The following is a 12,859-nucleotide window of genomic DNA, read 5'->3' as shown; positions in this document are numbered from 1 at the left end:
TGAGGACCAGACAACTGAAATGTAATCCATAGGTCAGGAATTTTCTTTTTTGGCTCCCACCTCCGGAGAAATGGAGACACTGGTGGCCTGAAGATATGTCACCTCCTCTCTCTGCCCCACAAACGGTTAAAAATCTGGGCATCATGATAGACGATACTCCCTCAATGAGAGCCGAAGTCCAGTCAGTAGTGGGAACTATTTGGCCTCCTGCGTATGCTGAGGAAATTTCTTCCACTCTGCCACTTGATTGCAGGAAGACCGTGGTCCAGGCACTGGTTACACCCAGACTGGACTATGTGAATGTCCTGTACCTGGATCTTACTGAATGCCTGCTTAGGTGCTTGCAGATGGCCCAAAACGCAGCCGTCTCATTGCTTAAGCCAAGGAGCCACATATCCCCACATATAAGGCTCTTCACTTGCTTCCAGTAAAAAAGAGGATCAGGTTTAAAGCTCTGGTGCTATTCTTCAAGACCCTTCATGGGAATGGCGCAAGCTATCTCAGAAGAAGAGTGACCCAATATGTGCCACTAAGAATCCTGAGATCTTCCTCCTTGAACCTAACTTCTGTGCCCAGAAAATACTGTGCCTGGGCGGACGGCAGCTTTTTCAGGTTCTTGGGAGCACAGGCCTAGAACTTCCTTCCCTTGTGTCTGAGAACTGTGACTGAGTTAGCCATTTTTAAGAAACAGCTTGAAACCTGGTTTTTCTGTCATTGATCGGCCATCCTCTAGAAGCACTTTTAATCATAGTTTTTCCGCTGCTGTGGTCGTCAGTTGGGTTGACGTGGGAGGCATGTTTTAGTGCCTGTATGCTCTAGTTGAGTAGCTGGGCGCTATATAAATGCCTTCATTCATTCATTCATTCATTCATTCATTCATTCATTCATTCATTCATTCATGTGCTTGAGTGTAACTACATTTTCAACCCAAACCCAAACAATCCACACAATCAGCAGCAAAGATTGTTGCTTCATTATAAGGATGATATCTGGTAGCCTCTTTTAGGATTTGTTAACAGGCCTAATGGTAATTTTTACTTACAATTTAAAGGGCCCTGGTGAAATTTAAATTATGCCGGTCTAATTTGCATAATATCAAAAAAAATTGTTGCGCTCCATACAAAAAATTTCAGTGATTTAACCAGTATGCAGCATTGCATAATTAAACTGTGTCTGCAGCAAAATTATTCCGAAGCAGCGCAGGAACAATGTGAATGACCAGACTGCAAGTGCCTTTTGTTTGTGGTACTTCTGCTTTTGGGGCAATTTTTTTTTAATGCAAATTACATGTTCGCATCCAAAATGAACACAAGTACACATTTTGCTTAAAAAAGTATTTCCGAATGCTAAATTTCCATGTCACATAATTAGGGGTCATATTTAATCATTTTCCCAATCATTTGTGTAATTACGTGAAAACAGTTTATGAAAATGTCGCACTCCCCTACAATTACGTTTGATCACAGTAACAAGAATGTAAGCTATTTAGATCTTTAAAACCTTATTGTAGAGGTAACACTCAATATCAAATAGTTGTTGTCCTTCCATGCTAGTTTAAAAAAAATGTCCATCTTCTGTTCCAACACCATTACACAATGCTCTAACTTCGATTGACAGATCCCACTGGGTAGAGATTGGCTGTTCTGAAACTCATAGGGACTAGCCTAATTTGGACCACTACATGCCCAAGTGCAAAATTCCACTAGGAAGTGACTGGTCGGTTTCTTACTCAGAAGAGCTGAACTGTTCTGGGTTACTACACACATAAGTGCAAACCCTGATGAAGTCCTTGACAGGGCGAAACACAGTGCTTGGGATGACTGGGAGTATACTGTGTTGATGAGAACTCATAAAGATGTTATTTTTGAAAAGTATAATTTCGGCTCTCTCCTCATAGTCAGACCAGCAGATGGAAATTATGTATTGAACTGTTTTGAATTTGTATAGAGGATATTGTATTTTTCCTCTACAATAAGGTTTTGTATATTTGTGACAGTTTCCGAGCAGTGGGACTGTAAGAGGTGGAGCACTACTGTTAAACACTATCAGAATTGATACCAATGTGGTTGTCCTGAGGCCAACACCACTCTTCTCTTGTTTGTGTTTGTATTTAGATGTTTAGATTAGGATTGAGAAATATTTATACAACACTTTTTTAAAAAAACGTGTAATTATTTACCGTTATACAGCAGCTTTTACACAAGGACATTAAGGGGTTGCTTGACCCTTGGCCAGTTTCTCCTGACATGCCTACATGCAGGTCACAAGAAGGATTTTTTTGCTGAGTCTGAAAACTTTTGCACAAGGTAAATTGTGCAAGGTTAAACCAAGCACCTTATCAAGAAGGTTTGAAAGAGTCTGACTGCTTAGGATGCTACAAAGTGTACCTTTGGGTAGCAATACAACTTTACTAGTATGACAACCCAATCCTTGTGTTTATAGGGCAGATTTAGTGACACTTTGCACCTCATTTGCATCACAAACGTGTTGAAAACCTGATGCAAAGTGTTGTTTTGGGGTTTACTTTGTAGTGAAAATCCTGAATTGCATTGTATAGTAGCCCTAAAGTAACACAAACCACCACTGTTGCACTATGAGCTGCTTTACATCAAGGGCATGCAATGGGCCATACAAGGACTGTCCCATGCACTCACCCATACATTTTGATACTAAGCCCTATCTACTACCTTTGGTAGAAAGGGATATGAATAAAACAGTATGCCTCCTAGAGGCAAGTGTAACGTAAGGAAAAATATACATTTTCTCTAAATGTTTCCAGCTTTGCATCTGTGCTGCAACTTACAACACACATAAAAGTGGTAGAGTGTTACACTTTGGCAAAGCATAGAATTTTGTGCTGAAAGGATACCCTTCCAATATAAAAACTAAGCTAGACATACACAAACACCCTTGCATTATTATGGAAGTGTGTGTACTTTAGTTCAAGGCAACCTAAGGTATGGCAGCACAAGAGGAGAGAGCAAACACACCATATCTTAGTAGAAATTGTGCTGCTGCGCTCTCTCCTTCACATGCACTTTGGTTACAGCATATCATAAAAACGTAAATATTCTGCTCTTTGTTTCTCCAGACCAAGCAGTCTCAACATATAACTCCTATCCACTATAGATGGCATGTCACTCCTACAGCTTGTTTTCCTCATTTGTCGAAAGTAACATTTCCTGTACATTGATTTACACACTTGTATGGCTCATTGTCTCTCTATATTATTTTGAAATGCAAAGCCCTCTGACAGTCAACATTAGTATGAGTAGTTGAAAAAAGTAAATACACGTGAGAGAGGGGCTAAAGAGAGATTAGGGCACCATTGGAGGGAGGCAGTGAAAGAATCAATGATGATGGAGGTAATGGGGGGGCTGCAACAAAGCTTGTTGGACTGGGTACCCCCAACCTTAAAGCTTGCCGTCTTTAGTCATATCCAGGCTTGGATTGTACCCACCAAACGTTTGTGAATAGTAATAGTCCAGCCCAAACTGCCAGGCCAGGTCCTCCCTGGATTGGAAACAAGCATCCTAGGACCGGTGAGCTAAAGAACTAGCCTGGATCTGTGACTGGGGGTGAGTGTCTGAAAAGCTTCAGTGCTCTGTTCATCATCTCCTTGTGTTTGCTTTGTTCGGCCTAAGTTGGCAGGGTATGCCCAGACGTGGGTCCCTTGATTACTTTGCCACTGGATTCAAGCTAGCCTGGCTGATGAGGGCTGTTAGCCCAAAATTGGTCCCAAGATGCTTGTTTCCGGTCCAGGGAAGACATGCCTTGGCAGTTCGGGCTGGACTGTTTCCATGAGGCACAGGGTCAAGACTGATTTGCATATAGTTGTGTTTGAACTGGGGTGGTGAAGTGAGCTACGGAACGATGATGGATTCAACCCAGATCTGTGGCTGGGGGTGAGTGTCTGAACAGTTTCAGTGCTCCGTCCATCTTCTCCTTGTGTTTGATTTGTTCACCCTAAGTTGAGAGGGTATGCCCAGAAGTGGGCCCCTTGATTTCTTTGCCACTGGATTCAAGTTAGCCTGTCTGATGAGGGCTGTTAGCCCAAAATTGGTCCCAAGATGCTTGTTTCCGGTCCAGGGAAGACATGGCTTGGCAGTTCAGGCTGTACTGCTCCCATGAGGCACAGGGTACAAAACTGATTTGCATATAGCTGTGCCTGAACTGGGTTGGCGAAGTGAGCTACGGAACAAGGATGGACTCAACCCAGATCTGTGACTGGGAGTGAGTGTCTAAAAAGTTTCAGCGCTCCGTCCATCATCTCCTTGTGTTTTCTTTGTTTGCCCTAAGATGTGGGTCCCTTGTTCACTTTGCCACTGGAATCAAACTAGCCTGGCTGATGAGGGCTGTTAGCCCAAAACCTGTCCCAAGATGCTTGTTTTCGTTCCAAGGAAGACATAGCATGGAAGTTCGCCCAGGACTGTTCCCATGAGGCACAGGGTCAAGACTGATTTCCATATAGCTGTGTCTGAAATGGGGTGGCGAAGTGAGCTACGGAACGATGATGGATTTAACCCAGATCTGTGTCTGGGGGTGAGTGTCTGAAAAGTTTCAGCGCTCCGTCCATCATCTCCTTGTGTTTGCTTTGTTCGCCCTAATTTGGCAGAGTGTGCCCAGACGTGGGTCCCTTGCTCACTTTGACACTGGATTCAAGCTAGCCTGGCTGCTGAGGGCTAATAGCCCGAACCGTTCCCAGGATGGTTGTTTCTGGTTCAGGGAAGACATAGCTTGGCAGTTCCGGCTGGACTGTTCCAATGAGGCACAGGGTCAAGACTGATTTGCATATAGCTATGTCTGGACTGGGGTGGCGAAGTGAGCTAAAGAATGATGATGGATTTAACCCAGATCTGTGACTGGGGGTGAGAGTCGGAAAGGTTTGCGTAGCACTTTTCACCCTGAAAGGTTTCAGCGCTCCGTCCATCATCTCCTTGTGTTTGCGGTGATCTATTTAGGCAGGTTTCCCCACCCAGTGCACAATATTGTTGTAATATTTCAGGGTGGAAAATGCCAGAAAGTCTATTTGTCAGTGTCTTCGCAAATGTGACTTTATTCACAAATGAGTAGCAGCAGTGGCTCCATATCAGGGATTTCAGGGTGCAGCCTCCTGTTGCCTGTGAGACCCGGCTTGTTTTTCACATTAGCAATGTTTATGAAAACACAGGTTTCATGTTTTCATGAACACTGCCTGTTTGCAAGCAGTGGCATCTGGCATCTACAGGGAGGGGGTGGCAGGCATACACAAAATAAAATAAAAATGAATAAAAACAAACCTTAATGTGTCTTCCTCAGCTCCGGTCCTCTTCTCACCACCAAACTGGATGCAGTAACTCACTTGTCCAATCATGGCACTGCTCTCATGCTGTTAACCAGCAGCATGAGAGCAGTGCCCTGATTAGAGGGTGAGGCCTCACTCTGTTCTCCACAGTGCTCTGGAGGCCTGCACTTGCTCTAACACAGATGTCTTAAGACAACTAGGACAGATATGTTTAAAGTGTGCATGTGTGACTGGGTGTCGCAAGAAATCCAGCTAAAAGGACATGCGCACTAAAAGCAAGTGCATAGACAGCCCACCCTCATCCCTGCTGCTGTCACTCAGCAGCCCCGAATCCATCCTAATGCTCTGTTCGGGATGGGGGCCAAAAAAGCAAATGATAATCAATTAGCATTTTATTTTATTGGTTTTTGAGGGGATTTTAAGTGGGGCGACGCTTCTCCACTCCAAAGGAGGAGCCACCCCAGTTCGCAGGTCATCCCTCTTTCTCCAGGCTCCTGATGACAGGAGGAGGAGGAGGAGAGGGTTGAGGTGGCTGAGGCATGATCCAGCTGCTGAGTGTTGTTTCAAAGTAAAATACTCTGAGCCTGATTCACAAAGTTAAACTTACACTTTTGTGAAAGTATTTATTTTTTATAGTAATCACAAACTACGTGTTAATAGGGAGTTTATGACTGCAGAGACTCTACAGTGATAACCTTACTATTAACTTGTAATTTGCTAATACAAAAAAAAAGTAATTTACACAAAAGTGTAAGTTTACCTTTGTGAATCAGATCCCCTGTAGGTGGATGTCTGGATTGGGCATATCTGAGGGGTATAGCTTAACTATGGTGCCCACCCACACTAACAATTAATTTTATTTTGCAGGCATACTGGACATACTTTAGGTAGCATAGCATATCTTCTAAAATGGGCCTGTCAGGGTGCATATCAGTGTATCCTTGAGGCCAATGAGTAATCACAGAGTGCAGAAGGGGCAGGATCCCTGACACTGTTCCAGCTTCATATAGAGCTGTGCATCCTCTCCTATCAAGAAGCTGGGAGAGGGGTTGAGGGTGGTCTTACCCATTTCAAACCTGCCGTTGCTGCTCTCTATGGCTCCTCATTGGGAATCATGGCTTACTGGTTTCAATGCCCCGCACCCAATTCCTGCTCTGCTGCCATGGATTCTTGATGTTGCCAGCTAAGTATTAAAGGTAAGTGAAACAAATGCATCTCTCTATGTATGTATGTATGTGTTTGTGAGTGATTGAGAGTGAATGGGATTAAGTAAAATTGTGTGTGAGTGTGCTTGAGAGTGTCAATGATAGCAAAAGTGAGTGTATATGAACAAGTGAAAGTGAGTATAAGGGAGTGAGGGAAGGAGTGTGAGTGTGTTAGAAGACATGAGTGATTGATTGGAGGTTGTGAGAGGGGGTCAAAGTAAGTCAGGACTGTAGGTATCAATTATGTAGCAGATGCAGTTGCATCAGGGACCAGAGTCATCAAGAGTGTGTAAGTGTGTTCATAAGGGAGAATGAGAACTACTGGGTAGGAGTATGAGTATGGTTGTGCGTGAGAAGCAGTGAGTGGGGAGGAGTATGAGTGAGAATGAGTAAGTGATTGAATTCAAGTTAGAGTGAGCGACAGGGAAAAGAGTAAACATGAGCTCTGGCTCCTGACTAGCGTTACTCCCCACCACTTTCAAAGACCATCAGCCTCCTCTGGTAAATAGCAGTGATTGTGCACTAAAATTCAACGTAGGTGAACAAATATTTATCTAAATCAGAAAATATATATTTGTGTTGATTAATGGCCATTTTCTGTAAGAGGATTACTGAGTCTTTAGTCAATGTAAAGGTGTCAATACCAGTTACACAGCTTTTCTTTCAATTTTTGGAATGGTATAATATAGAAGAAATTGATAAACAATGCACCCTTGTAAACTGTGTTTTCAATTGTATTTGTCCAAGTCTCACCATTCCCTTTGCTGTACATCTGCACGGCTGGGAAGTCTCCTCTGCCACTAAACTCCTCTGCATTGTCAATCAGCGCCTCCTTCAGGATCTCGTAGCCACACAGCACCACAGTTGGCCGGGAGCCAAGGTAAAATGTGTAGATTGGGCCATGCTTTTTTGAGAGCTTGAAAAACAAAGTGATAACAACATGTGTACATATTGTATTCCAGTGGTTATCTGACATAGGTACATTGCATCTTAATATTGATGTGCAAGTGGGTTGGTAGTAAAACTCTGAGGCATATTTACAATGCCCCTGTGGCACTTTTATGCCGCTGGAGAGGTACTTTTTTACAGCGTGCCAGCCGATGTTTACAAGGCCACGCAAAGCCACCTTGCATGGCTTTTCATGGCCTTGTAAATATTGAATAAGACAATGTCTTACTTTGCATGGAAGGGGAATTCCATGGATTTAGCTGTGGGTGTTCCCATGCGACACTCCTGGTTTTTGACACTGCCCAAGGGATTAACAACATAGAGTAAATCTGGAGCAGCACCAAAACTAACATCTTTCCAAAGCAGGTGTAACGAGGAGAAATGTTTACATCTCTCCTCGTTTTTTCTTCTTTCAACTTGTGCTGCATTCTGCAGCACACATAGAATGAGGCAATCTCCTCTTTGATCATTGTGTGCAGGAAGATGTCCCTTCTTGCACAAAAACAATCATGCCAACAACACAGATACCCTTGCATCATGGTGCAAGGTTGCCTGCGTTGGCGCTCGGCTGCAGTTTCTTCACCAGCAGAAAGACAGGAATACATCAGATCTTGTAGATACGGCACATTCCTTTCCTTTTCTTTTGACATATGGCAGCACAGTTAGAAGGCTTGCTGTGCTACCCTACACCAAACTATTGTAAAGTTGCTCCGTTGTTCCTGATAGTGATGGCATGTTTATGTTTCAATAAAAGATGTGAGTTCAAGAATATCTGATGATGTGGTTGATCAGTCTGGATTTTCATTGTGTTTGCTTGCACATAAACAATCTTGCTGTGCTAAACAGGAGATTCATACAAACATTGCAAGTTGTGGTCGACAGGAAGTTGGAGTTATGCTGCAATGAATAATATCAGTGACATTCACAAGACTATTTGAACCTCATATTTAGTAACGGAATAATTACAATTCATGGGGTTATGATGTTGAGACCTTGAGTGGTGGTATATTAAGTTAGCATGATTTGGTTTCTGGAAAATAATTACGTGCTGTGGGCAGGCTGGTGACTAAGTGCACAAATAATAGGAACCTAAAAAACCTTTAAAGTGTTGGTGTGCAAACTTGTCCTAGATGATCATACTAGAAGGTGCCACCAATGGCTGGTACCGGGAGCAGTGTAGTCTCGATATGAACTTTAGTGCTCCCTGATTAGACCCGTCACTAATACAATTATGAGCACATTCAATAAGTAATACTGAAACATTCTTATAAGAAAGACAGACAGAGGATGTTGTTTTAAATTTGTATATAAAGAATTAGGAGGCAAAATACATGAAATATTCCATCTGTCAATGTAGCAGCAAAGCATACAAATCAAAAGTATAAAGAACTCAGTACAGTTCTATAAGAAATCTCACCTAGATTTGCCTTCTAAAGATGGGGAATATTGGTTCTGGGATAGAGAAAATTACATGTCCTTTAATAGGACTTTAGACAAAGAATGTCATGCATTCTACATAAGTATATGGTCCTCAGTACACGCACCAATGAGGCTTGCGGTTTTGTACTGTCCAGTCGACCGATCTCCCCTCTGTGGTGGGGGGAGATGCTCTTGCTCTCCAGCCACACCCAGGCATCCCCAGGAAACATGCAGAATGTAGTGTGTTCCTTTTAATTATTTTGAGAGTTGCTGGGTATTGTAAGGCATACTTGATGTCGTGTTCGTAGAGTCGCTTTTTCACTTCCAGACAGAAGGTTTGTAGTCTCTGCACTTCCACAGTGCAATCTGGAAAGATATTTACAGTGAATTGGCAATGGTCCAGGGTCCCTTTGTCCGTGCCACCTGCAGAATATATCTATGTCCTTATAGTTGCAACCGCTGGCCTCAGGGGGACTCCAGGGGGAGTCATCCACCCAGTACCCTATGGGCCTATTCTACTGAAAAGAAGGTTGGCAACTTACCTTCCAACATCAATTGTGCGAGCCACTCCCTGTTGTAGATTTCCATGCTGGGGCCCTTGGTGTGTTTCTCCAAACCCACTATTTGTACAATATTGTGACTGGAGCGGCCTTCCTGATCCCCAACGTGTTTTTGTTGAGGTAGACAACCTCCTCCTGCAGGGCTTTAATACATGTATTTGCCTCCATCATTGCAGGTCAGAGCATGGCCAGGGCAGATTTTGAGCCTTCCACCAGTTCCTTCAGCTTCTTATAATAGTCATGTAGAAGGCCCATGTATCTTCGCAATGCCTCAATCTTGAGCTCCAGGATTGGTTTAATATCTATGACCACTTTCAATATCTCGTCAAACTTACAAGAATGATCTGCCAACATGCTCTCCAGTGTCGCCCAATGTGGCGTGGTGTGCCTCCCTCTGCTCCAATGTCATTCCCTACAGCCCTTTGTGCAGGGGGCTTACCATGCCTTGGGTGAGCCATGAATGCAGTGTGGAGGGCAACCAGGTCCACCCACCAGAGACACTTAGCATCCTGGGTCACTTCAAGCTCCAGGTTCGCAAGTAGATTCGGTATCAGTCAGGTCCAGGTGGTATCAATGTAAGTCAGTCTCAAAAGTATGGGACGGAGAAGGCAGTGCTTAAGATCAAGCCAAGTCCTCGGTCATCTAAATACCCTCAGGCGGTGCAATTCTCACATCGCTGGTAGCAAAAGGAGTAGGGTGGCATCCAGACCCTAGGTCACTGCCTGCCATTGAGCATGAGCCCTTTTAGAGGAGGGGCAAAGAGGCCGATACCCACCTTAGGGTTGCTGGTAGGATTGCAGGAATAAGGAAAATGGAGGCAAAGGAGGCCATATTGTGCTGGTGTCCCTCAGGTCTCATTATTGCACCCAACGTAGTCCACAATGGAGGGGAGCTGGAGGAGGAGCCTATGAACCCATTCCCCAGTGTCATGCCAGCCAACACTCATACCCGGTGCAGGGCAACTCTGTTGGGGGCTGGCCAGGGGTCTACATGTGTCAGAGCAACCCAGTAGGAGTAATGGTGGAGGAGGCAGGGCATTTCCTTAGCACCACAATGCATCCAGTATAAGTTGCAAAGTCTGCCTCAGTACCCTGGGCATGCATCTAATCAGGTATGGGTGAGTGAAGTGTTCCCATCGGGCTCTGCCTCATGCAGTCTATCCAGGGCAGTGGGAAGAAACAATGTTGCAGGCTGCAGAGGAGCCAGCCCCAGCACGGCTCACGGTCGCACAGTCGCTCCTAGGCCGCAGCCAGCTGGGTGCTTCTAGAAGTTGTCAGCGGCCTGCGGCATGGATTCCCGTCACTTCACTGTCATTTGTAAGTGTCACAGAACGTCAGTCACAGCCAGGGGGGCACACCGGCCCCACAAGACAAATAGCAGAACGCTGGCTGCACAGAGCTCCACTCCATGTGACTCATCCAGTCACCATCTTAGTCACTGTGTCACACTTATTGAATGCAACTCGAAGAAATTCTGAAAGAACTAATGATACACATTCCCAGTGGAAATACCAATGTTGCTTAGATTTCTGAGCTCAAGAAATCTGTTTCTTCATAAACGTTTGAATGTAGAAGTTAACTGAAATAATCGATGTCAGCCCAAAGATGTCACCCATTTGTCAAATTATTCCTTCATCAGCAACTTTGTAGAGTTAGTTCTCAAAGGAAATAGAAGAATTGATGGACAGAATGCAGAACAATGTCATACATTCACCCCAGTACAGAGATCTGGGCCTAAATCCATTGTTTTGTTGCTCACCATGCCATTCCAGTTTGAATACAACCATATGCAAATTAGTCTTGACCCTGCGCCCAATCAGAACAGTCCAGCCTGAACTGCCAGGTCAGGTCCTCCCTGGACTGGAAACAAGCATCCTAGGACCGATTTTGGGGTTTCACCCCTCATCAGCCAGGATAGCTTGACTCCAGTGGCCTGGAGAGGTCTAAACTGGGGTGGCATTCTATGCAAAAGAATGATGAATTTGACCCAGATCTCTTGACTGGGGGGGAATGTTTGATTCGTTCTACATTCCGTCCATCAATTTTGTGTCTTTTGCTTTCTCGCCCTAAGAGCGTCGGGTATGCCCAGACCTGAGTCCCAGGCTCACTGTGCCACTGGATTCAAGCTATTTGAGCTGATGAGGGGTGAAACCCCAAAACCGGGCCTCGGATGCTTGTTTCCGGTCCAGGGAGCACCTGGCTTGGCAGTTCGGGCTGGACTGTTCCCATGATGCAGAGGGTCAAAACTGATTTGCATATGGCCAGGTCTAAACTGGGGTGGCATGGTGAGCAAAACAATGATGGATTTACCCAGATCTCTTGACTGGGGTGAATGTTTTGATTTGCTCTGCATTCTGTCCATCAATTGTGTGTCTTTTGTAGTTCTCAAAGGAGGCTGGTTATAGCTCAATGTTTTCATTCCCCTCAACCTGACTCTCACTTTGCATTGTGAATGATGCACAAAGTCCATTACTTCACAGAGGGACATTTTCCTAAGAGTTGCACACCTACTGATTGAATAATATCAGCGAGACAGAAATGTGTCTGTGACTCCTTATGAAAAGTTACAAATACTGGGATGGAGCTTGCATGGAGCAGCAGACTTATGTCTCAGCATTGAACATTTTTAGTGTGCTGACATTATGAGCCCTGGCCCTTTAAGCGACAGTGAGATTGGTCACAATGCCAAAAAGAATGGCAGTCTGCAATCCAGACATTGGGGAATGCATTCAGTGGTTTGTGAAGCTACTGCCTGCATCCAGTCTTGATGTCTGGAACCTGCATAAGCGCAGTGTAAGCTGTCCTATTTGGACAGCTTACAGTCTGGGATTTTTTAGCATCAACTTTCAGCAGTACCATGACATGCTTTCAAACCTTCACCATGGTTACAATGTGTTTGTGGAGCCATTTATGAAACACAAGGGTGGCCTGACCCTCCTATGCTTCCACTTTTGCCTTCCTAGCTGCAGTGTGGCTTGGTGTGCTTTGCAATCCATAATTGTACTTTTGAAAGTCAAAGCACTTTACTGCATTCCTAATTAAGACTTTGCATATGCAAAGGGATTTATTTAGAATTTGCCAGTCAGAAGCTCCACAATAAATTGCCAGTCTTCCTACTTTACCAAACTACCAGTGCTACCACCTTGTTTAGAGTTGAGTGAGCAGCAGGGTTCCTGAAGATGAAGGCTCTTTTGGCTTTACTGCAAGAAACCTCTACCTGGTGACCTGTCCACAACAGGTTTGCTAGGTCCCATCAAAAATAGCAAGCCCTTTTTAGGGTGAAACTGCTATCACTGATATTTCTAGTCCATGGGTGCCATGCAAGGCATGGTGGACCTGGACAGAGTTAAAAAAGCAATGGCAATTACAAACTTGGAGAAAACTCTGTATTCCCCCACCACAGTTGGAGCAAGGTCACATAAACCCAGTTATCACAGACCCTCA

At 44.4% G+C, this 12,859-nt stretch overlaps 1 protein-coding gene across 2 annotated transcripts in view; it reads right to left on the bottom strand.

Annotated features, from left to right (window-relative positions):
• LOC147691993 (cytochrome P450 2F3-like) overlaps positions 1-12,859 on the bottom strand; it is a 196,133-nt gene that overhangs the window by 164,951 nt on the left and 18,323 nt on the right. For both annotated transcript variants that reach the window (XM_086938283.1, XM_086938282.1), the window contains exon 2: positions 7,243-7,405. In XM_086938283.1, coding sequence (XP_086794409.1) covers positions 7,243-7,405 — 163 coding nt within the window. The remainder of the gene's footprint in view (positions 1-7,242; positions 7,406-12,859) is intronic.

Source organism: Lissotriton vulgaris, chromosome 9, assembly GCF_964263255.1.
Source record: "Lissotriton vulgaris chromosome 9, aLisVul1.2, whole genome shotgun sequence".
NCBI classification, from domain to species: domain Eukaryota; kingdom Metazoa; phylum Chordata; class Amphibia; order Caudata; family Salamandridae; genus Lissotriton; species Lissotriton vulgaris.
The sequence above is the reverse complement of the archived record's forward strand: the minus strand, read 5'-3'. Positions and strand labels throughout refer to the sequence as shown.